This window comes from Melanotaenia boesemani, chromosome 3 (genome assembly GCF_017639745.1).
Source record: "Melanotaenia boesemani isolate fMelBoe1 chromosome 3, fMelBoe1.pri, whole genome shotgun sequence".
Lineage (NCBI taxonomy): Eukaryota > Metazoa > Chordata > Actinopteri > Atheriniformes > Melanotaeniidae > Melanotaenia > Melanotaenia boesemani.
Genome location: NC_055684.1, coordinates 19,102,690 through 19,128,641, shown reverse-complemented (window position 1 = coordinate 19,128,641; position 25,952 = coordinate 19,102,690). Strand labels below are relative to the sequence as shown.

Genomic DNA, 25,952 nt, shown 5'->3' with positions numbered 1-25,952 from the left:
CCAGTGTGTAGGACAGAGAACCTTATATGGTAAAAACTTGAGTGTGTACCATACAAATGCTATGCCTAGATCCCTCAGTGTCTGAGTTCATTTTCCACTTGTCTCCCAACAGGAACATTTTGCTCAGGCAACATTTATGATAAAAGTGTGGCATGATCCATAAACCGCTCATTAAAATGGGAGCTTAGGAAGAAATGTGAAATCGAAGGACAATATGAGATGACAAAAAGACAGAGCTGAAGATTTAAGAAATGAAAAGACGCAAAAACAGTGCAGATGGAGCAAACATGACTCAACACCTGTAGGGCAAACGTCTTCCTTCCTCACATAACCCCATCTTGTTCTTCATCTCCCCCTTTGTTTCGCTTCTTTCCCTCATTGTTGGTCTATCTGGAACTGTGTGGTGTTTAGTAGTACGTGTTCGAGAAGTAGAGAAAGACCATTACTGTGCTTCACTTCCAACTTTATTCTTCTTCTTCTCTCGCATAAAACCGTCCACTAGCGCCCTCTCTTGGCACTTAACTGCATATTAGAACACAACATTTCCCCTTTCCTTAAAGGAATTATTTCCGCCAGAAAAGCAATTGTAAACAGCAAATCAAAATGTATGACAACTGAAATCCCACAGCAATTTCTTTCCATGCATTTCAAATGACAGTTAGCTGAAATAACCTGGTGGTATCAACAGTAGGAACGTGTTATAACCTTTTAGAACTTGTATTTACATTTGTCATTGTAATCTGGACGTACTGTAATCAAGACACAAAATCAGACCATTTCTTTTGTAATGGTATCAATATTTTGACATATATGTCCTGTACTTTATCTTACAAAACCTGTTAGCCATTGAGGCAAGTTTCTTGTTCTCTGGCTTCGCCTAGGACCTGGTTCAGGTGCATTAGATTGTACGGTTTCTGGCATCATGAACCCATCATAAACAGTGTCCAGGTCCTCAACAGTGTAGGTCAAAGTCTTTTTTGGAAAGAATGTTAACTTGGATGCATTCCATTTCTTACCATCAATTAACAGGTAAGTGTGTGATCCCACCTTCTTGATCACAGTCAGTGGTTCTGTGAAACTGGATAATCCCTTTGGAACGTGGTCAGGTCTCCGGACACGCACAGTGTCATTCACTTGAAACTTGGGCAGTCTTGCACCAACCTTTCTGTCTGTGTACTCTTTACTCTTCTGTTGTTTTTGTTTGACCGTTTCCTTCACTTGTGTGTGTGTCTTTACGTTGTGTGAAACAGGGAGTACATCTAGTTTAGTGCGCATCTTTCTGTTCCTTAGTAACTCAAATGGTGTAGCTCCTGTGGTAGCATGTGGTGTAGCCCGATAGTTTTGCAGGAACTCTGTTACCGTCTGTTTCCACGGTTTGTGCATTTTGTCCGCAGTTTGTAAACAGTCCTTAAGCACTCTATTGAATCTTTCAATAGCTCCGTTAGCTTTTGGATAATAAACGCTTGAGCGCAGATGCTTAACCTCTCTCTCCCTTAGAAAAGTGGCAAATGCATGGGAGGTGAACTGACAGCCATTATCTGAAACTAAGTAAGAAGGATTTCCTTCGCAGCTGAATACAGTAGTCAGAAACTGAATAACAGCACCTGTAGTAACAGCAGGAGCAAACGCAACTTCAGGCCATTTACTATAGTAGTCTGTAAGGGTTATAGCATAACGGCAGTTCCATGTAGCATGTTCAAAAGGACCTATTATGTCAATACCTAATTTTTCCCATGGACCATTGGGAAAATCCACCGGTGTAAGGGGTGCAGGTGCAGTTTTAGCAGTTTTATCAGTGTACTGGCATGGCATGCAAGAAGCTATCGTGTTGTGTACTGAAATGTCCATTTTAGGCCACCAGTAAAGTTCACAAAGTCTCTGTTTAGTACGTACTAGTCCTTGGTGTCCCTCATGTGCCAAGTCCACTACTCTGAATCTGAGTGAAACAGGGACGATTAGGCGATCCATGCCTCTTAAAAGGAGTGATCCATCCACCGCTAGTTCATCTCTGACGTTGAAGTATGGAATGAGTTCAGGCGGCAGAGCCTTCCGGCATTTTGGCCATCCTGTTTGGATCTGATGTCGTAGTTGTGCCAGTTCAGGGCAGGTGTCGCAGGCAGCAGTGAAATCTGCCAATGACACAGCATGTACAGATTGCTGAAACACAGCAGCAACCATGTCTGGAACCTCAGAGGTTTCCTCTATAAAGGAGAGTGGGAGTCTGGAAAGGCAGTCAGCTGTCACATTCAGTTTACCTGAACGGTAAGTCACATTGTACGTAAAGCAGAGTAGTCTAGCTGACCATCTGGCAATTCTCATGCCAGCTCGATCAGTCCCTTTGGATGTAAGGAGGAATGTCAGTGCCTGATGGTCAGTACGCAGAGTGAAGTGATGTCCCCACACATAGGTTCTCCACTTCTCTACTGCCCAAACGCAAGCAAGCGCTTCACGTTCTATGGTAGAATATTTACGTTCAGCAGGAGAAAGAGTTCTGGATGCAAAGGCAACTGTTCTCTCTGTGTTATCTGGATGGGTCTGAGTAAGTACGGCCCCCAAGCCATAATCAGAAGCGTCAGTAGTCACTTGGGTAGGTAAAGTAGGGTTGTATAGTGCCAGAGCAGAGCTGTCTAGTATCAGTCTTTTAATGTCAGCAAAACTGGACTCGGCCTCATCGGTCCAGCTAAATACCAGGTCAGTAGAGTCTCTAAGAGCGGCACGTAGTGGTTCAACAACCGTAGCAAAGTTAGGGATAAACTTGCTGTACCATGAAGCAAGTCCAATGAATGATCTCAGGGAGTTTGTGTCATGCGGGGCGGGTGCATGAGCCACTGCACTGACTCGGTCTTTGTCAGGGTGCAGTCCATCTCTGGTGATGGTATGTCCTAGAAAAGACAAAGATGCCTGACTGAACTTACATTTGTTCATGTTCAGTGTGAGTCCCGCTTCATTCAATGTGTGTAGTACTCTCCGTAGGTTGGTGTCATGATCCTGTTGGGTGGTGCCATAGCAGATAAGATCATCAAGGTAGACCTGTACACCTGAAAGGTTAGCAAATATGGTAGACATCATCTTTTGGAACGCTGATGGAGCTGAAGCGAGGCCAAATGGAACTCGGCAGAAACGAAAAAGGCCTTCATGAGTGATGAACGCAGTGATGTCACGGCTATCCGGATGTAGAAGCATCTGGTGATATGCAGAAGCCAAATTGATGGTAGAAAAGACAGTAGCACCTCGCAGATTTGTAAGCAGTTCATCCATATGTGGCAAGGGGTGACAGTTCCTCCACCTCTCCTCTGGGTGACGACGATGGGGGAAACCCATGGGGATGCATCAATACGTTCGATGATACCTTTGTTTTGCAGGTCTTTAAGTTCTTCCGTAACAGCTTGTCTCACTGAAAATGGAAGTCTCCTCAGCTTTTGTTGTACTGGAATAGCATTTGGTTTCATTTTGATCTTGTGCACAAAGCCTTTTGCACATCCAACTTCTTGTACTTGTGCCAGTGGAGCAGCTAGCGGTGTAGTTGGTACCCCTGTTGCAGTTTGTGTTGCGAAGGTTGCAGGCTGAGAGTTATGGGCAGTACTGGAGCTTTTTGTAGGGATAACTCTGTTACCCTCAACACGCATATGTAGGGCTGTGAAGAGATTCAGGCCAAGCAAGGCAGCACCTGACTCAATTACCATAAATGAAGATGTAGCTGAATGATCCTCATGAGAAACTTTTGCACATAGACGACCAATAACTGGTATCTTTTCTTTTGAGTATGTGCACAGGGTAACCGTAGGCTCAGCGAGTTTGCATGTTGGGAAGAGTTCCTGGTAAATACTCGCAGGGAGAATAGAAACAGATGAGCCTGTATCCACAATGAGCTCAACATCATGAGAATGTTCATCAGTTTCAATGTGTACAGTACAGAGTATTTTATCCTGAGCAGTGTCATTCATGTAAAGCACAGTCAGTTCTTTTATCAGCACCTCACGTACCTCTCTTTGAGTAGATTTGCAAACTTTGGCAAAATGTCCGACTTTTCCGCAGGAATTGCATTTTGTTTTAGCAGCAGGGCATGACGGTTTATTAGCAAGGTGATTGGTAGATCCGCACCGGTAGCAGGAACGACGTTTACCAGCGGTTGGAGTGGCGGACGCCATTTTCTTCTTTACTCGTGGTTGGGAGTGTATGGCTCTCACTGATGAAGCAGTAGCGCTAGCATTGTCAGAAAGGACGTCGGCATTACGTAGTCCAGCTTCAGTTTGTAAGGCAAGTGTGGTAGCTTTAGTCAGGGTCAAGTCCGATTACAGCAACAGTCTGCCTCGTATACGTGTATTGGCAACATACTCTATTAACTGATCACGAAGCATCTGATCTTCCATGTCCCCAAACTCACACGTGGCAGCCAGCTCACGTAGCGTAGCAATAAAGTCATTGACAGACTCACCCGGTCGCTGTGTCCTCTGTCGGAATTTGTGACGTTCTGAAAAGTGCAGGTAAAGGTACGGAAACAGCCATCCTCGTCGCCAATTTGTGGTGTTTAGTAGTACGTGTTCGAGAAGTAGAGAGAGACCATTACTGTGCTTCACTTCCAACTTTATTCTTCTTCTTCTCTCGCATAAAACCGTCCACTAGCGCCCTCTCTTGGCACTTAACTGCATATTAGAACACAACAAACTGGAACATCTCTCTCCTTATATTTTCAGAGCAGCATTGGCTCCACTGCTGTTGTTGCTGCTGTAAATTCTCACACCACAGCACACCCTGCATCACATCTCCAGTTCTGCTGAGGTAGGCTGATCATCCCTATACTTTACGGGAGGAAGGTCAATTCTGCAGCTCCTGTGCAGTGACGGACAGAGGGGAGGGGTTGGCCGGCTGAGGAGAGGAGAGCATATGGTTAGTTATCTTTAATGTGGAGGCAGATGTCTCTGTAGTTTGGAGATCAGTGGGCTGGAAACATGTCATCCTACAATTATACAAGGGAATATTTGTAGTCTGTCTTGTCAAGAGGCTAGAGCTCTCACCTTTGCACATATGGCTTGACATAATGTTGGAATGTCATCTAAGCTTTTAGTTTAGTTATCCTTCCATTATCTATACCGCTTCGTCCAGTGAAGGGTCACGGGGAAGCTGGAGCCTAACCCAGCATTTAGCAGGTGAGAGGCAGAGTGCACCCTGGACAGGTCTCCAGTCCATCACAGGGCCTAGTTGTTTCCTACAAATAAAAAAAATAGTAGTAATTACACATGACCCTTATTCAATACGATTTTAATGTATTTTCACTCCAAAAGGTTAATATTATATTAGCTACTAATCATGCAGCAATACTGTGATCAGCATACAAAGCCTGCACTTACTAGCTTTGTATGTGTGTGTCTTTTTCCCCCACAAAGACACAGTCATGAATAATTGAGGACAGCCTTGGACTATTTTAATTTGTCGAAGCCATGTCAACATAAAAAAAAAAAATCTATCCCTTTGCTGGATTATCAGTTTTTCTACTTGTTCTTCTTCGATTCTTTTACCTCATTTCCTTTAGCTGCTTTTGCCAGGCCATTGTCCCGTTGTGAGAACACTGCTAAAACGAGGTGAAATGATGTGTGCAGAGAGTGGTTTGGGCATGTGAGACTGCTGCTTGTTTAACTTTGCATAGCTCTGTAGCCAGCCAGCCAAACAGACAGACCGGAAACATGGCTACACACAGTGGTCCATCATGCCCCTCGGTTGCAGAAGCCTTCACCCATAGTAACACTCCACATGCCAGTTACATAAGTGAAGAGAATTCATCTGACGGTGCTGTGTGAGGTGATAGATTATATACCAGGCTTGTAGCATACTCTTTGCTTTTCTCAACGCAGTCAGTGGTGTGTCCCTTAATACCAGTCTCATGTTCAGCTGCTCACTACCCACCCAAAAGTAGCTAACCAGATGCAGTTTGTCCCTTAAAATGGTCACAGAAAGCTGCAAGGTTAGAGCAGGAAGGATGGAGGAAGATGCTGTGCTGTCAGTCTTGAAGAGTGATGAGAGAAGTCAATCCAGAGGTCTTACAGGTGTTGGTGCCCTGTTTGACTATGGGCCACAGGGGAAGAGAGTACCTGATTAAGAGGATGTTGGTGACCTGTCATACAAGCCATGATGAATGGAGAGGGAGGCCAGAATTGTGGGGCCAATATCATCTACCTACCTTCCTTGAATATGGGTGAAGCAGAGCATTTGAAAGAGAGAGAGAGATTTTAAAAGCACAGAGTGTAAGAAATACCTCGGGGTAAAAATCTCAGAATGCAGAGAATGCAGGACAGTGAAAAGATACAGAGAGACAGGAAAAGAAACACTAAAAATCTAACAGTTCTGGGTTTTTTGGGTAAAAGCAAAAAGTCTGTGTTGACTCCTTATATAATGCATTTGTTTTCAGTCTTTGCAAATTGTTTTGATTTAGCGCAAATTCATTTAATAGTGGCTGAACCATAAAAAAAGCACAGGTGTCCATTAATTCCTTATTTAAAAAGATAAAAGGATTAAAAACTCATTGCTGATGAGGACATGTACCAGACAATTTATCAGCCAGCATCAGTGCTACCTGGAGACAGCTGGTTGTAATCATCAGGTTAATCTGATCAATAAAAGGACTTGTAAAATACATTTGTCTAGGCTGTAGGCAGATTTTGTATCGGGGAACATTGAGGTGACATTTCCAAAACAGTGATTCAATATGGAAATATTTTTATTAAAGTATATAAGCACTGACCATGCAAATTTCTAACTGTAACCCTGCATTTGTAACATTTACCCTTTAACCCTTTGAATTCATTCTAAGCCTATTCCTATTTTTTTGCAAGCAACAGCAGAGAAGAGAAGTGAGGAATTGTACAGAATTGTGATGTATAGAATGAACGACTGTTACGTTAAAACCAGACCAGTCTCATGGGAAAACATGAAATATTTTTTGTCATGTAACAGAAAATTTTGCCATGATGCAGATAAAGACAAAATCTGTGTTTTCTTTTGTGTCTGCCATCACTTTAAAAGTCAATCCATACATGCATACATTTTCTTGCTGCTAATCTGGGGTCAGGTCACGGGGACAGCTGCCTAAGCCTCTTCCTAGCCACATTTGCCAGCTCGCCCGGGGGATCAAGAGGCATTTCAATACCAGCCAAAAGATGTAGTCCCTACAGCGTGTCCTGGGTCTCCCCCCAGTGGGACTTAGCCTTTTTGGCTCAGCTCCTTTTTCACCACAACAGACTGATGCAGAATATGCATCATTGCAGACTCTGCACCGATCCACCTGTGGATCTCCCGCTCCATTCCTCCCTAACTCGTTAACAAGATACTAAGATACTTGAATTCCTCCACTTGGGGTAGGAGGGGACACTCCAACCTTTTCCGGCTAAGGACCATGGTCTCGGATTTGGAGGTACTGATTCTTATCCGAACCGCTTCACACTCTGCTGCAAATCACTCCAGCAAGAGTTGGAGATAATGGGCTGATTAAGCCAACAGAACCACATCAAATGCAAAAAACAGAGACCCAATCTTGAGGCCACCAGATCCCAGGGGACATGGCAAGAAGTTGCGGCTCTATGTGGATTACCATCCCAGTGGTAATCCACGTAGTCGTGAGGAGATGGAGGTGGTGAAGATTGAAGAAGCAGAAGTGAGGCTGTAGGGCCGACACACTAGCTATGCTACGAAGGCAACCAAACAGACCTGGTCCCCGGGGTGCCTGACTGGGGCATTTGGGTAGGTGCCACCTGGCGCTGACTTCCTTGCCCCACCCCCAGGCCTGGCTACAGGAGGAGGCCTCAGTGACCTGCATCCAGGAAACCTTGAACCAATGTTGTACTGCATCATAGAGATTGCTGGTGTGGTCCCTCCCTAGAGACCTGTTTGCAGTGGGCGACTCTACCAGTGAAATAAAGTACCTGACATTATAGCCTCTAGAATCTTCAGGGTGCACAAACCCCTCCACCATGGTAAGGTGGCAGCTCAGGGAAGGAGACTTTAAAAGTAATATATTTAAAAGGGACATCTTGTTTGTTTTTCCAGCATGTTTCCAGCAAAGGAGTAAAAGGATAATATGTGTTATCACAGGGTCTTTTTTAATGCATTCCACAATGTTTTCCTAACTTTAACTACCTCATATTTAATATTTAACATTATGATTTGCCATGTGTAAGTTAGTGGTCAGCTCTGGACTCAGTCTTTGCTCTTGAACTTGGTTGTTGTTTATGTAGCATCACCATCAAACCCCTCCAAGCTTCAAATGCAACAACCATCTGAATGTAACAAATTGCTGTGACACAGTGTTACTTTATGGACCTGTTTTTGCATCTAGTGTTATGAAAAAAACAGCTAAAATTCTGTCTGAGAACACAAATCAATAGACTAAAGTGACATGATGATTTCACTGTGAGACTGGGTTGATAAAACACAGGTCACTGTTTTTGCCAAGTTCTTCACAGTCTTCTGACTTGCTGTGAACACCATTAAAACTCGACAGTCCTGAAGGAAACGGCGTGGGCAATTAAAAAAAGACATTCTGTAGTTAGAATAACAACTTTTCTTTCCTATTTACTTTTTCTTATTTTGAACGTGTAAAAGATGATAAGCTCCTTCCTATAATATTAAAGAAACATATATTATTATTTTGCTTATGTCTGAAATTAGGCAATATTTTACTCACAGAGCTTTACAGTAATAACGACTTGCCCAAACCTTTGCATGAAACCTTTGCATGCCATAGTGTTAGTTCACACAGCTCCCCTCTAACCAAAGTAAAATACTGAAACTAACAAAATCTTTTTTTTTTAAATGTCTGGCTATGTTGTGCTGACAAAAGATATGTCAGCATTTGAAGCTTTTTCATCACCACCTGAATTTATTGATAATCCATTGAACAAAATAAATTTTGGCACATCTGTTCCACCTTCTATGCCTGAAAATGCTCCAATTATTACATATTAAATATCTTTTTATGAAACACAATGTTTGTTGCATTGTCGCAACTGCCTGGAAGTCTCATGGGTATATGTTATAGAATAGAAAGAGAGGAGGGATTTCAGTCCAATATGTGAACCAAAGACTGCAGTCCTTTGCATATGCAGTTGTACTTGTGTACTTTGTGACATCACATGTATTTGGGCAAAATCTGTGGAATCCCAGGCTTTTCATTTCACATGAGATGGCTCTGTCCACTCAGAAAATTGTCAGGAAATATCTCCAAACTTGCCATATTTCCTTTTCAGAGGGCCGTTAATTAAGTGACTGTCAGACGACAGACATAATGACCTCCCAGTGGATGTTCACATGCCTGAGGGAGAGTGCTTCAGAATGAAATGTCACAGTGAACACCAGGCATTTGCTCAGTTTTAAGTATATCGAAAAAGGCACATAGAGAGGGAAAAAACAGAATTAATCCACACAACCATGCTCTTTAAACTAATGTCCCGAGATGTAAGAATGCCCGAGATGTAAGTACATAGGTTCACTAAATTTCTTTCTGGGAGTTCAATGAATTATTTAATATCATGCTCCTCTTAATTTAGTTTACAATGGAGAAATCGCAAGACCTGTTAAATCATTGGATTTGTGCAGATTAAGCACAAATTCTATAAAAAAAGGAGAGTTATATATTTATTCCATGGTCTGGGTGAATACTCGATTCTGATTGGCTGGAGGGTGTCCATTAAAAAGTGATAATGGACACTTATGAAAGAAGTTCCGGTCAAATGGACTTATTGCTGTAAATTATTGTGCTGACTAAATGGTAGTTGTAACCATGGCAACAGAAACTCCGATCCTGGGCTGCAGACATGCCAGATCATGTCTGTGACGCGCATTCCTGTGAAAGCAGGTGCAGGCTTATTGGGCTTTGTCAGTCCAGGAGAAACGAACATGGCCATAATTTCTATACAAAAAAGAAGAGGGTGACAACCCAACTGGGGAGTTGGCAGGTGGATTCCCATAAAAATTGCATTTTATTTAAACATTTTCTTTTAAAACAATTAACAAAACATAAAACTGACAATTTCCCAAAACAACCCTATATGCCAGGGTTTAGATCGTATGGAGGGCCAATGAACTGGATGAGCTGGCGGATATCCAAGCGGAGCCAAAACAGCAACCTTTCCTCACACACAGTATAGCGTAGAGCACGCTACTTCACGGAGGGTTCACGCCTCCGCGTTGTCCATTAATTTATAATGGCCACCTCGTTGGGCATTATCCCATACATATATATGTATGTATATATATATATGTGTATATATATATATATATATATATATTTCAAAAGTTCTTGTAACATTGCAGCTCTCAATGAGTTTTATTTAGCTGGGCTGAGGAAAAAAATGGCTGTAAAGCTTGGAGACCCCTGCATTCAACAAAACAGATTTAGCAGCTGTTTTCTCTTTAAACAGCATCAGTTAAAATATTTTTCAGGTGGTTATAAAAGGATGAGGTCTTGCCTCATAACTTATATCCACCAGGATAAAACTGCATTTAGTTAAATAAATAAAATAATAAAAGCCTACGTTTCTTATTGTCTTTTGGGAGCAGTTTTCAGTCCAAAAATCTAATTTTTCTGCCCATTAGCATGGATTTTGATTGAGAAAGAGAAATGTCAGTTCTTTTTCTTCTCTCTTAAGTGCCAGACAGAAAATGTCCTCTTCATTTTAATAAACCGGCTAATAAACCGGTTAATATACATATATATATATATATATATATATATATATATATATATATATATGTATATGTATGTATATCTATCTATCTGTCTATCTGTCTATCTGTCTATCTGTCTATCTGTCTGTCTGTCTGTCTGTCTGTGTGTCTGTCTGTCTGTCTGTATATATGGTTGGTTAATATGAACAATATATTTGCCCTTGTGTTTAATTTTTTTTATCTGACCTGAGACCTGTGAATCAGGATGTTGTGTAGACACACCCCACTATCTCAGATCAGAGAAACCACACATTTAACAACATATTGTGTGATGTGACAGTAAATAGACTTATTTCTGCTTTACTCAGACCTCAATGCAACTGATATATTCCTTTCTCTTGTCAGTGTTATGCAATCATTTTCACAGTAAACCAGTCAACATTTTTTGTATAATATGCAGACATTTTATTTGCACTTTACTGAAATCTCAAAGCCTCCATCACTATGGATCGAGTGGAGCTATTTTCTCTGAGCCTCAAGTTTTTGAGAAAGAGTACTGCTGATGCTTGGAAAAATGGCAACAAGTCACTAAAGAATACCTGTGGGAGATCTTGTTCTGTCCTGACACATCTCTTGTCATTATTTCATTCCCTGCCTTCACACTGACTGCTGTATAGTAAAATGAAAAGTGGGAAAAAAATATGGAATCACAGAAGTGGAGAAATAAGAGAAAATGTATTTAAAGGAAGTGAATTTGACTATCCCCCTTATAGTTTTATTTTGTTAAATGAAAACTGTGCAGTATGCTCATTTTCTGGGCTGGTTCAAGGGAAATAAACAGCATCCACAACTGAGTGGATGTCTGATGGGGTACAATAGAGCCCATTGAAACCCTGTCACAGAAAAATGAGCCCTCTTAGAATAGTAGTGTTATCTGTGGGGAGGAGGAATGAGGAATCTCTCTGATATGACAGTTTCACTAACAGTCTCTGACAGGATCCAGGAAGCCACCAAGACCTTACTGTACTTGCATGGATCAGACCAGTGTGTATGAGTATCTTTGAGTGGATGCCTCTATTTTTTTCCTTTCTCTATCCAGTGAAGTGTGACAGAGCATGCATACTCTGTTGCCTTACAGTTAGACATATTCACACCTGGTACCTTTATGACTACAAAGAAACCGTTAAGGACTACTGGCCATTGATTGTTGTGAGCAGTATTGGCTTCTTCCTCTTTCTCTCTGTGATGCTGCTGCTCCAATAGACCACACTGTACAGGATGGCTGATGCCACCACAGAGTCATAGAAGGTCCTCAGGAGTGCCCTCTTTACTCCAAAAGACTGTAGTCTCCTCAAAAGATAGAGCCTGCTCTGACCCTTCCTGTACAATGCGTCCATGTTGTGAGTCCAGTTCAGTTTATTGTTTAGGTGAACACACAGGTAGTTATAAGAGTCCACTCTCTCAATGTCCAGTCCCTGGATGGTCATCTGTGATGGGACAGCAGACCGGCGTTTGCAAAAATCCAACACCATCTCCTTGGTTTTTCCTACATTGATTAGGAGAGGGTTTTGCTGACACCAGTCCACAAAGTTCTGCGTCAGTCCTCTGCACTCCACATCGTCATCCTCAGTGATCAGTCCGACAATCACAGAGTCATCTTAGAACTTTTGCAGAACACAGCTGTCTGTGTTTTGTCTGAAGTCTTTAGTGTAGAGGGTGAAGAGAAACAAGGCTAATGATCATTTCTCATGGCATCTTGTGTCTGTCCCTGGGGAACACTACAGCGCTGCGCAGCACAACCGGCTCTTCCCTGCTGTAATCAATGCATGCAGGGGACCCCACACACATCAATAAATTGGTTTTAGTTGAAAGAAACATGGCAAATCCAAGGAAAAAAACAGCAGATTTGCGTACAAATAAGTATATCTGGTTTGTATACACATAGTTACAGAAGCAGTAAGCTATCAAATAGTTAAAACACTAGAAAAGAAAGGAAACAGGTCAGAGCTGTTGCAACAAGCATCCAGTAGACCGGCGCGGGGTGAGAACAGTTGGTTTAATAAAAGGCAGCGAATAGAAATGTCTTTAACCCTGACTTTAAATTGCTGAGAGTTTCAGCAGACTTGCAGTTTTCTGGGAGTTTGTTCTACATGTGAGGAACATAAAAGCTGAACGCTGCGTCTCCATGTTTAGTCCTGACTCTGGAAACAGCAAGTAGATTTGACCCTGATAACCTGAGGGATCTGGTTTATTCATAACAAAGCAGAAGATCCTGAATGTATTTTGGTCCTTAACCATTCAGTACTTTGTAACCTAACAACAGGATTTTGAAGTCAATTCTTTGACAGACAGAAAGCCAGTGTAAAGATCTGAGGGCTAGAGTTATATAATTTACTTTCTTGGTCATAGTGAGGACTTGAACAGCAGCGTTCTGGACACTGTTTTTCATAATTTGAGCAAGTAGCAGCATGTAGATGTTGAACAGCAGTGGCCCCAGGATAGAGCCTTGGGGAATTCCACCGGTTATTTTGGTTCACTCAGATGTATAGTTACCTACCTATAGACACAAAGTAGTCCCTGTCTTTTAAATAGGACTCATACCGATTAATTGCAGTGCCAGAAAGTCCTACCCAGTTTTTCAGCTGGTCTAGTAAGATGTTATGGTCGACCATGTAAAATGCAGCATTGAGATCTAGCAGTACCAGGACTGAAATGTTTCCGCTATCTGTGCTCAGGCGGATGTCATTAAAGACCTTAACTAGACCAGTGTCAGTGCTGTGGTGTGGCCGAAAACCTGACTGGTAGACATCAAAACAATTATATAGTGTCAGGATGTTGTGTAGCTGTTGAAATACAGCTTTTTCTATAATCTTACTAAGAAAGGGGGGGTTTGATTTTGGCATGTAGCTGCTCATGAGTGACGAGTCTAGGTTTTTCTTTTTCAGTAGTGGCTTGATGACATCTGTTTTTAGGGTTTGAGGGAAGACACCTTAAAGCAAAGACTTGTTTGCAATCTTTGAACTCTAAGGCCATGCATCCTGAAACATTCTTAAAAACCCCTCTTGGCAGGGTCTCAAGACAGCAAGTGGTGGTTTTCAGGTGACCAATGATCTCATCCAGGTTTTTAGGACTGATTGAAGAAAAGTGTGTCATGGTGTTCATGTCTCTGAGTGAACATAGGGACATATGTCCTGACCCTGGCATTGAAGCACTGACTGACTGCCATATTTTCTGAATTTTGTCAGTAAAGAAAGAAGCAAACTCATTACAGGCCCGGATGGATAGAAGTTCCTGGGTTACTGACACAGGAGGATTAGTTAGCCTATCAACCATAACGAACAAGGTACAAGCATTATTGCTGCTCTCAGCAATGATGTCAGAAAAGAAAGATCATCTTGCATTTCTCAGCTCCAGATTATAAATCATCAGTCTCTCTTTACAGATCTCATAGTGAATCTGCAACTTTGTTTTCCGCCACCTGCATTCAGCTTTTTGATATTCTCGTTTTTCAGTTACCAGCGTGGCACTTTTCCATAGAGTTCTCTTTTTGGCAACTATGACTTTCACCTTGGCAGGAGCGATGACATCAAAGCGGTGATGCAGCACGACATGGGCAGTGTAGCAAAATCCACTTTTTGGGCTTATTTTTCTGTGAAGTCGCTTGTAAATATTGTCACTCACAGGTTGAGGGTTCCTCTGCTCCTTGTGTGAAGCCCTCCTGTTTTTCTCACAGCTGTCAAAAAAGCAATAGGAACAGAAACTGGTGTCCACATCCTCGTTTCCTTAGTTACTGCAGGTGTCCCAACTGGCACTCCCCTACCCATGCGCACACACACACACATGCACAACTTCCCTTGACAAAGAACAATGACAGTGCCCCTATATAACTAAGGAAATATGTAAATAAAAATATATAATATAATAATATATATATATCTGTATATAGATCTTAAAGTCTCCATGTGAACAAGGCAAGCAAATCAAATACTATATAATAGGGAAAAGGAGAGAGGGGTTGCACTTCATTATGAAACGGTGAAAGTATAATGGTGAGGTCAGGAAATATTTCTATGATATTTCTAAATCTGTAAATCGTCTTTTCTTCTTTCACTCATGACAAAAAGCAGCACAGTCTGTTATTGTGACAGCACTGCAATACTATTATTCTGTGTTCTTAACTTACTGCAAGTCCTAGAGGCACATCAAAATGCATTTCATGTCCAAAGACCCCGCTGCCATCCGGTGCGGTTTTAGGAGCAGACATCCCAGTAGGAAACGCTATTCAGGATCAAGGTTGCATGTTCTCTGCAACCTGCAACCTCACCTGTATTATAACTGTTCTAACATGAAGGCACACAGAGGAAGGCACCAAAGCTCAATCTAGAAACATCTCTCAAATCTGTACGAGAATGTCCTCTTGTTTAAATTTAGTTTGGACAAAAATGATTTAAGAGGGAAATATTGCTGTTTAATTAACTTTCAAGTCCCCTTTATGATATCTGGAAGAGTTTAACATGGTATGGGCTCTTTTATGCTCAGTGTTAAATAAGTATATAGACAGAGCAATCTGTATCTGTTAATTAATTTTATGTGTATTTCAGTCAATTTTCATAGATTGTGTAACCAAAATGGAGCAAAGTAGTAGCAAGTAGTACCATTGGAAACCATTGGGACAGTACTGCACATGTGATGCCTTCATAATGAAGTGCAACCCCTCTCTCCTTTTCTCTTACAGTATCTCTACAGTAGAAAAATCTCATCATAGAAGAGTCTTGTTGAGCATAGTTGGATTGTGTGCCCGAATGTGAGGGAAAGAGATGAAGAAAGATTAAAGAAGTGGGTGAAACTGAAGAAACTGGTGATTTGTCAGTAGTCACTCTGTTACAAACCCTGCTCTCTCTCCTCTGTCAAGACACGAGGAAGCTGATGTGAGGCAGACACTGCAAGTCTTGTCCTGTCTGCCTTACTCCTCATCATGTTTTCTCACAGATGAACTTTTCCCTGCTTATGTGTGACAACTCTGAAATTCTCCCTCTGCCTCAAACTTTTCATGAACTTCCTTTGTTTTTACAAAGGCTTTTGGGAGTTGAGAGCAAATGCAAAATCTTTTTCATATTTTGTTTTTCTTTCTTTCTTTTTTATGAAATTCTCTGGCGCCTCACTTTTGAGATCATGGCATTGCACATCTTTGGTAAAAGTTTTTGAGACTTCTACGAGGTTATTGGAACTGTAAAGACAACGGAAAATGAAGGCGGCAACCATCATCTTTAACTTAGCAGTTTACTGTTTGGTGCATCGGTTGAAAGAAAGCCGTGATGAGAGTAAAATTGGCTCAGACAGTTTGCTTTTGTTTTTTCTAAAGCAAGCTTCACTCAAGAGTGCTAATCTATCAGAAATGCATTCAAGGACAGTTTAGCCGTCAACTGCACGGGAAATTTCTAAGTGTTTCTTGGTTAGATTTTGCTCCCTAACCTCTTTCATGCCTTAATCAATTTATCCTAATGATTGAAGTGGATTAAAAAAATCAGTCTAACCTATTATCTTCCCTTCACCTATAGTTCCCCCCAGTGATCAAGCTGGAATTAAAAGGTGCATCAAAAAGGAATTAAACAATTAGCTCAAAAGGACAGGTGGTCATTCTACATAGGGAAATAACACTGTTCTGAATTTTAAATTGCCACATTATTTTTGCTTTTTTTCATCATTCAGCCAGAGAACACTGAGATTGTTTCTTTTATTTGACCTCATTTAGCTCAGAAGGTGCTTTGTAAACCCTGAAAAGGCCAAAGTAAAACATTTTGGATTAGACTGTTGAGCTTTACAAATGTGTTTGCCGTTCTTGCAAAGATCAAAATGTCAAATAACCAATCAACAATTTGTTGATGTGACTGTTGTGTCTAAGTTTGTACCCAGTATTTGGCCTCTAATTATGGACAATCTGTGAAAATTTTAACTTTTTCCCACAAAGTTACCTTATTTAGACAAAGAAGAAGAATACAAACCATGATGTTAAATTGAATCCCTCTTAGAAAGTAGCTACATGTTTTTACTGACCTTTCCTTCTTTCACCTCTATATTACAGGTAAAGTGTTGAACACAGACCTGCGCCACTACCTCAGTCTGCAGTTTCAGAAGGGCTCACTGGACCACAAACTCCAGCAGATTATACGGGACAACCTCTACCTACGCACCATCCCCTGTAAGTGCATTAGGCAAATGTATACCTTCTATTCCCAGCACTCGAAATTACCTGCAACACAAACCAGGGACCACTTATAGTGCACACATGCTTTTACCTAAAACACCTTATGGGAATAATTAAGATGCTCTGAGTGCATCACACAGCTGGAAATCCATCACAGAAGATACTGGAGTTATGTGTTCCCTTTCCATTTCATAAACCCTCTATACACACACCACAATCACTAAAGCATACATACATACTTCACTCCCCCATTGTCATTCATAGCTCTCTATCACACATTCCACAACACGAACACTTAAGCATCACCATAGCAACGCAGCCAAAGACATCTCTTAAACCCCATGTAACTTATTTACTTTTGTACCGTATCATCACAATGATCAAAATAATATTCTGTCCATAAATAACTTAGCTTTTTTTTTTTATTTGCTGCTCCACTTTCCCTTTCTGACACTCCACTCAGCAGGGCTGTCAACACCGATTATTTTTTGCAGAAATCAGTAATAGAGTGGTAAATAAGGTTGGTATTGTGGACTGCCAAGAACCACACCAATGAACAGCTCCTGAGTGGGAAAATAATAATAATAATAATAATAATAATAATAATAATAAAATTATGCTAAAAGGAAATGTCTATTCACTGCAGTATATTTCTAAATCAAATATACTATTTTTCTACTCAAGTATTGCAAAACTGTTGATGCATTAGTCAGGAGAAATCTTGCATTAAAGTGGTCCTCATTATTTGCTAAGAGTGGGAATGTTTGACATTGGTGTGTTTTGAGAGAGAAACGTTGAAATAACTGTTTCACACAGAGAGAAACCTTGCATTGGTAAAATGTCAGAGCTGGGGAGAGAAAAGCTTTTTTAGTCTGACGCCCCTGCATTTTCTAACCAATCAAAAGGTTTTGAGAGATTCATCGTTGAAATCTTTTAAATGAAATCATGGAAATGACAAACATTAGAGGCGATTTGTAAGTGCAGCAAAAGTACAAATTAATGTCCGGATGAAGGTTTATGTGGGTTGCAGAAATACAGTCCATTTGCCGTGCTGCTAAATTTAGAAATATGATTTTATTCTATTAAGGATTTTTAAAGAAAACTATATCTTTCCTCTGGTAAAAATTTGTTCTTAATTTCCATATAAAAAAAAAGAAAAAAAAAGAGGGAAAGGGTTATCATTGAAAAAAAATAAAATTAAAAAAGCTCATTTCTACACAAGTGGAACATGGAAATTAATTTAAAAAAAAATTGGTGTTACTCAATGTAAAATTGCATCAACAATAGATTTTAACCTTGTTATAGTAATTAAGAAACTGTGATGATTTTCAAACAGATATTTTGGCCCAAATATCTCTTATGTCCTGCTGTAGATGCTGCACAGAGGAATATAGCTGAGCTTAGTCAAGGTTTTAGTTGCACGCAGAGCAGCTGCTCCTGAGGCGATGACAGACTTTTAGGCGCAGCACTGTCACAAATAAGCAACATCTTTGCACTCGTGCCCCCCAAGGCTGGAAGTTGCTTTGCCTTGTTCACAGGGAACTTGGATGCACAAGTGTGACATTTTTCGAGAAGTAAGCTGCTTACCTTTCATGTATATTTAATTTCTTCTCTTTTTTTCCAATGTTCAACAGGAGGGATCTTTCTGTCAAAACCCTCCCTACCTCTTTTCATTCCCTTCTTTCCAGCTCTTTCTGTCATGTCCTTGTTTGTTCCTTTTATGTACCACTTGAGTCATGTTCTGAGCTGTGTTGTGTCCTGGTTGGTTGACTTCAACTTGAATAGTTATCGTCAAAGTTCAGTTGCACAGGGAGTACTTTTGGGTCAGTTCTCGTGGTTTGATGGAGTTTGAATGCGGTAGGATTTCTATTCCAATGCTGCTCTTCCATTTAAACAAGCATACAGTATGCTTGCACTGCCATATCTGTGCATATACCTCCAACTTCAAACATGGTGGGATGGATACTTCATATTCCATGTACAGCAGCAGCAGCCTTAACCACTATTCATCAGCAGCAGCCAGTGCTCTAGCTGCATGAGTCGGACTCTGTAATCTCCCAGCTTGATTTACTGTCTTAATGGCAAGAGACCAGAACTCGCACACTGATGGCGCCTCCATCATTCACTTGCTCACATTCAGTCTCCCATCCTTCACCCTGACTGTTTCACTTTTGATCTCTCTCAGAGTCACCCATACCTCCGTTTTTTTGTTGTTTTATTTCTCTTTCGTTCAGATTTCTTTATTTAAAAGATTAACCAAACACAGAAAATGGCTATACTTTACTATATAGATTAAACATCTAAAACAGAGAAAATTATAGCAGAAATCTGCAGTTTACAAGCATGTTCCAGTTAGAGATATTTTGTACAAGCTGAAATATTTACGTTTCCAATGTTGAGATCACGAGGAGCCTTTCATGTCACAAAGAACCAATCTGGGCCCAAGATTGCATCCTAACATATAGATTTTAGATTCTCCTAAATATACTGCATGTAATAAAGTGTTTGGTGTTTGTACTCATGAACTTCAAACAAGATCTGGAGAATCAGTTGTTTTCTCTACAGTTGTGTTCCCTGGGGTGTTGCCTGAGTAGAGAGCATAGGAGGCTGTATATGGCACTGTTGGAGACATAGTGTTTTTGTTTATAGCACATCAAAGACACTTCTTCAGTGAAATCAGAACAACATTTGTATGGACATATCTGCTATCTCAGTATTCAGAGTAATATACAGCTCAACAGATAAAAAGTATGAAGTGACAAGTGTCATCAGTGGACACACTTACCTGCTATAAATCACCAAAATTACTGCAGTTTTATTCACTCAAACGCTTGCTGAATATTGTTGAGATTGTACATTTGAGTGAGCAGAATAAACTCACCACAAAATCTCATTTGTCTTATGGAGACATCTGTTGTCTTGAACATTTCAAGAGCTGCCTATATGTGTAAAAGTTGGGATATTAACATTTGAACATGACTGTTATGGGTAACAAGTCCAAAAGGAAGGCTCTGTGATTTTCGGGGTTGTATCAATGCCTTTGGAAAAGCACATTCATGCTTTTGTGATGGTGATGTTAATGCAGAAAATACAGTTAGATTTTAGAGCAACATATGTTGCCTACAAGAATCTTCTTAAGTAACATCCATGCATTTTTCAACAAGACAACACAAATTTTACGCAATAGTGAGAATTAGGAAATACAAAGGTTTGGATAGTTGCATTTTATGTTTTATTCCTGGCATGGAAGCTCATTTCCTCTGCAGAGAGCCTGCTGTCTGTACAGGGAAAGACCCGGTGGTCTTCTTCAGTGCATCATTTATACACATGGATGAGGCAAATTACATCATTTGACCCAACTTAATGTGAGAATAGATTTCCACTGTATGGTCACAGTACAGATATACCTGATGACAGTGTAAAAGCACCACATACAATATTGAGGAACAAATAGAAAAATCACAATTTCTCAATACAGTACATTACAAAGTCATGGCTGCTGAAGAAGAGGGTTTAGGGTACTGACCTGCTTGCAGTCCTGACTTCATGCAATCCTCGACAGACTGCATGAAGATTTTGAAGCAAAAAGTGGGTCAAAACAACACTTTAAACTCTTCATTTAGTATCCTCAGTGCCAGAGTGTTTTGAGAAAGAATGGCAACATGTCATGGCTGTAAAAGAAAAATCTTATTATTTGGTGTAAAATACAAAGTTTGACAATGTTAACCACTGGGGAGTGCTCCTGTCAGAGTACCCTGCTCATTGAAAATTGAGGCTGAAAGCTACCCAGTGTTTTTTTTTTTTTTTTTTAATAACATAAGGTCATGTTCAAACATCTGTGCATGACAAGTTGATAGCAGCAAAGCAGACCACAGTACAATGCAGCCACAAGACAAATCACTTTCTGGAGAATGGTGTAATCTTTTTAACTCCCACAACTTACCTGATCTCCTGCAGTTATTTCACTCTTTCTTGTAGCTTTACCTTTAACAGTGCTGGAAAGGTTTAGCTCCACTTCGTTTTGGCACTGAAGTTTGACAAGCCATTTTCACACTGTAGCAAATCAATATGTCTTCAACCTGTCTTGCAAGTATATGTTGAAGAAGTCAAAGTTAGAACAAAACAAATCACTAAATGTGTTGAACATCACAGCTGATACTAGAGAAGTCTATCTGAAGGTAGCTTTAAACCCAAAATGTGTGTGCCAACCATACAGACAGCAAGAGGATTAGCAGACTGGGTTTGTGTCACAGTGCCAATGGTCCACTTTAGTTAACGACCACCAAGCTGCTGTCCTCTCACACAAGTGCAGCCAGGGCCACATAGACGCACACAGCCTAAATTATATTGTATGTATTTACACCACATTATTGTGAAGCTCAGCTGGCAGCAACAAAATTCAAGACACTAGACATTTGAATGTTCTTTGGCAGCTTTCGCTGTTGTTCTACTTATTTCTACCTCATTAGTTACAATTTCATTACATGTTATGACTCTTAAGGAATACATCCATAGCATAATATAGCACATAAAAAATGCAGTTTTCAGAAGTATAAAGGCTATTGGACACATGGAAAATAAAATATAAACACCACTGACAAACCGCTCTTCTAGTTACTGCCATTCATACACCATTGTAGTGCTTTATCAGATTTATTCCTATAAATTCTATAACTCAGCAGGCGTAGCTTGACAATTTAGTTTTAATTTGATATTGTCCAAGTTATCTGTTTTTATTTCCAACCTCATGGCACCCATTTACTCAACAGGAGGACAGACTGAGCTGCTCTGAGCTAAATCAGCTCCTGTATTTTCTGCACTACTCACCACTGTCTTGGTCTCTTTTGCTCTTTCTGTTTTTTTTTTTTCTTTTTCTCATTGACAGGGAGAAAACCTCTCCATTTTATAAACCCAATCTCACATGTTTGTTTACTTAACAGGCATTGCTACTTGCAGCAAGACTATGAGGTGTAGGTGGGGCTCCTTTAGGGGGTTCTCCATCGGCTGACCATTGTTCTAGCAAACTCTCCACATTGTGAGTGCTCTGTAGTGATTCATAGAAAGGCTGAGACAACTCTCCACATCACACATTGATACGGCTTTACAAAGTAACCTCTGCACACTTAGTGAGAGATGTTCCTTATATATTGTTGTATAATATATCTTTCTATTTCATAATGGAGCTTGTTATGAATAAAACACAATATAGATAAACATGCTTAATTTCTTGTTTAATATGAATATAATATATGACACAATATGACATCTTTACAGTAAACTACCTGAGATAGCTGTCCTCATAGTATATTATAAAAGTAAATGATTAACAAATGTACCCAAACAGTTTGGTATTGTAGTGATCTTCTTTCTTTTCCTCAGTTTCATCATCAAAGCCCTAAGCCTTTTTTTTTTCTCACAGCACCATCATAAAAATATGCTCAAAATTGTCATATTAAATTTATGACCTGCCTCTTCTGACTGACTACCTCTGATGTTCACATCATGACATCTTCTCTGTCGACAGCAACAAAAGAAAAAAAAAAATAGACTTCTTTTTCACAGTGAAACCTCACAGGACTAAAGTAACAGTTTATTTTAGATAGACGTATGTAAACATGTCATTTTAAGTACTGTATATGGAGAAAAGAGTTAAAGGAATAGTTTGATATTTATGGAAGTATGTGTCCGAGCATGAGACTAACACTCAGCAAAGTAATCCTGTAATGCATCCCCTTGTCTTTCCTTTTCTTTCTTTGCAACGCACGTTCCAGTCTTATTACAATTTATAACGTGAATACCGAAAAGATGTTTTTGGGGGTTTTTGTAATGAATTGTCCCCACATCCATGCTGTTTTCTTTGGAAATTGTTTGTCTCTACTGCATCTTTTTAAATACTTTTCCTTGAATGCATCATTTATACACGAGTGAGGCATAATTTGACCCAACCCAGTGTGAGGCTAAATGGCAATGCCTACAATAAGAATTAGAAGAAGTGCTTTAGTAGCTGCTTTAGTAATTTTGCTGCATTTACGCTATGGAAGTTTAGCAACTCCACATAATAGAACCACTGACTGATCCACATTTGGAGGCATATAGTAAATATCACTGTGACATCTAGGATCATTTCTTGGGGAGATTGTTGGCAGGTACAAAACTGTGGCTCAACTAATTGGGCTACTTGGGACATTTTTCAGCAACCAAAGCCAGCGCCTATAGACAGACAAGTTAGTAATGAGAAGCAGCAGAAACTGGCATTCTCACACACACGACGCAATGTCAACTGATTTTTGGAACACAAACTGTGGTATCAAGGCGACCTGTGAAAAGGGGTTTCTCTGACAATTTTGTGTGTGTGTTTGCTTTTAGTCATCTGCTAAGGGTGCAGAGAAGCTGTCAAAGTCTAATTAGAGAGAAAATGTAAGACTGGAAAAACAAAAGGCAATAGCAACAAAACAGGCCATTGAGCTGGTAGAATCTACAGTTTTTTTTATTCTTGATTAGCATAGATTCTACAAGTGAAAAAAAAATCAACTTTGTAAATGCAACAGGCTTTTCTAATGGGAATCAACAACAGGTGTATTAGAAGATGTGGATGCCATTTAGAGTTTCTTTTAATGTAACACATGTATTCTGTTATTGAATATGAAAAATACTATTTTAATTTTAAAGATAGAATTATGATAAAAACACTCATACTGTTCTTTGCTCCCACTATGTGTTGCAATTGAATCCTGGGAAATCTTAAAATCATATAGATTTGTGGGAGAATATTTAGTCTTAACAGGAATCTTTTCTGTATGCGCTTTGTTCATTCTCTCGCTGTGAGAATCTTCTGTGCTGCTGCAGGGCTCCCTCGATGAGCTTTGTTTTCTTCAGGCATGCTGTTTGCAATGATCAGTCACAACATTAACCCCTAAAGCATGACTTATTAACTTAAATAAAAGTATTTTTTGTCATATTTCCTAAAACCTTTGCTCTGTCCAGACAGTAACATTCTTGTGCTTTTTTTGCAAGAATCCACCATGTGTGAGTAAAAACAAAATGTTATTCTTGGATGAGTTTCTAACTGGTGCTAATCTACTTCTGCTTCTACAGTTGCCATGGTTACTAGCTTATAGGTACATGGGAGACTCCTTGGAGGAGCTTTGAGACTACAGCAGTGAAGGAGTTCTTAATTCAACTTGAAAACTGCTAAATATAAAATCTAAGCATTCTTGGGTTTTATGGGTAAGAAACATTTATCAGATATTGGGTATTCAACAAGGTGGCTGATTAGCATCACGACACTAGGACATTTTTGCCTCTGCCAAATAAAAATGTATATCAAAGAAAAAATAACAGCTTCCTAACATTGTGTAAATAATACTGGTGTCACTGTTAACTCACCATTTGTTCTAACAGAAATGGAATACATCAAACATTACATCCATTTCAGTTATGTTAGTAGTAAGCCTCTTCTAGTGTCCTTTTCAGGAGAGAAAGAAAGGTCAATGCACCCTGCTTAATATTGTGGAGGTTGCCACTTTGGGACTTAAGCATTCCAGACCTTTCAAGGCATGGATGCAGAACCATTAGAAGAGTCTTGTGGTGTCTGGCTATGAAATGTTCACTATGGATTTCTTATATCCTGTGAGCTGTGGGGGTGGGGTGTCTACTATATCTGCTATATGTCAGAGCTGGGCATGTTAATGTGTTAATATCATTTTAACGCATTAATTGTTTAACACAATAAAAAAATTTTTTATTGCGCATTAACGCAGGGTTGTTGTTAAAACTTCTTGCTCAATGGCCACATGCAGAGGCTTGCAGTCCAATATCTCCTCCTCCATGTCTTATCCTGCTGTAGCGATGCGTGTGATGTAATCAGGAGAGAGCCGGTTTATTAAAATGAAGAGGACATTTTCTGTCTGGCACTTAAGAGAGAAGAAAAAGAACTGACATTTCTCTTTGTCAATCAAAATCCATGCAAATGGGTAGAAAAATTAGATTTTTGGATGGAAAACTGCTCCCAAAAGACAATAAGAAACGTAGGTTTATATTCTTTTATTTATTTAACTAAATGCAGTTTTATCCTGGTGGATATAAGTTTTGAGGCAAGACCTCATCCTTTTATAACCACCTGAAAAATATTTTAACTGATGCTGTTTAAAGAGAAAACAGCTGCTAAATCTGTTTTGTTGAATGCAGGGGTCTCCAAGCTTTACAGCCATTTTTTTCTCAGCCCAGCTAACTAAAACTCATTGAGAGCTGCAATGTTACAAGACCTTTTGAAATACATATATATATATATATATATATATATATATATATATATATATATATATATATATATATATGCATTGCAACACGCAATGATGAGTGGAGATGTTTCAGCTCCATAAACGGCAACAATGCACAGGTTGATGTGTGTGTGAAGAATACAAACCTCCTTAAACATCTGAGAATCAATCATAACACAGAAGCAGAGGTGATGAGGTTTTGATGAAGCGAACTAAAGAGGAAAGGAGGAGGACAGGTGCTGCTAGGGAGGAGACAGACATTACTCTGGGTCCTTTGGCGCTTCAGGCAGGTACTATCAGGTACTATCAGAACGAGAAAATGTGTAACACACTGGTTTTTGGGAAAGTGATTTATGTCTGTCTCCTGCTGGTTTATGTTTTTGTGCTGATGTTTAAACAGCAAAGGTTCCCTGCAATCTTGCATATAAGGCTTCCTGTTATGTTTTTGTGCTGTAATATGTGGTTATTAAATAACACATGAAATAAGTAGTAAGTGTTACAATAAATAGCTGCATGCATTCAGCTTGAAGTAGTACATCCCTCAAATCAGCACACTTCAACAGGCTTATATGCAGTCAGGTAAGATTACCTGCAGAGTAGATCAGGTATCATTAAACTAATTAGTACTGGGAATAAAACAGACACTGTCAGCTTTTAGAGAAATATGCGAAAATAACATCAATAGGTCTAATTTATTTTGACTAATGGTTAACTGATTAATTGTAAATAAATGGATAAATAGATGCTGAGGTGCACGTCACTGTGTTATTTAACACAAACTAAACTGATTGGTCCAGTTCCACCCAGTGTAG

At 39.9% G+C, this 25,952-nt stretch overlaps 1 protein-coding gene across 3 annotated transcripts in view; it reads left to right on the top strand.

Annotated features, from left to right (window-relative positions):
- Positions 1-25,952, top strand: part of LOC121636218 (membrane-associated guanylate kinase, WW and PDZ domain-containing protein 3) — a 148,124-nt gene that overhangs the window by 81,055 nt on the left and 41,117 nt on the right. For all 3 annotated transcript variants that reach the window (XM_041979517.1, XM_041979516.1, XM_041979518.1), the window contains exon 2: positions 16,739-16,855. In XM_041979517.1, coding sequence (XP_041835451.1) covers positions 16,739-16,855 — 117 coding nt within the window. The remainder of the gene's footprint in view (positions 1-16,738; positions 16,856-25,952) is intronic.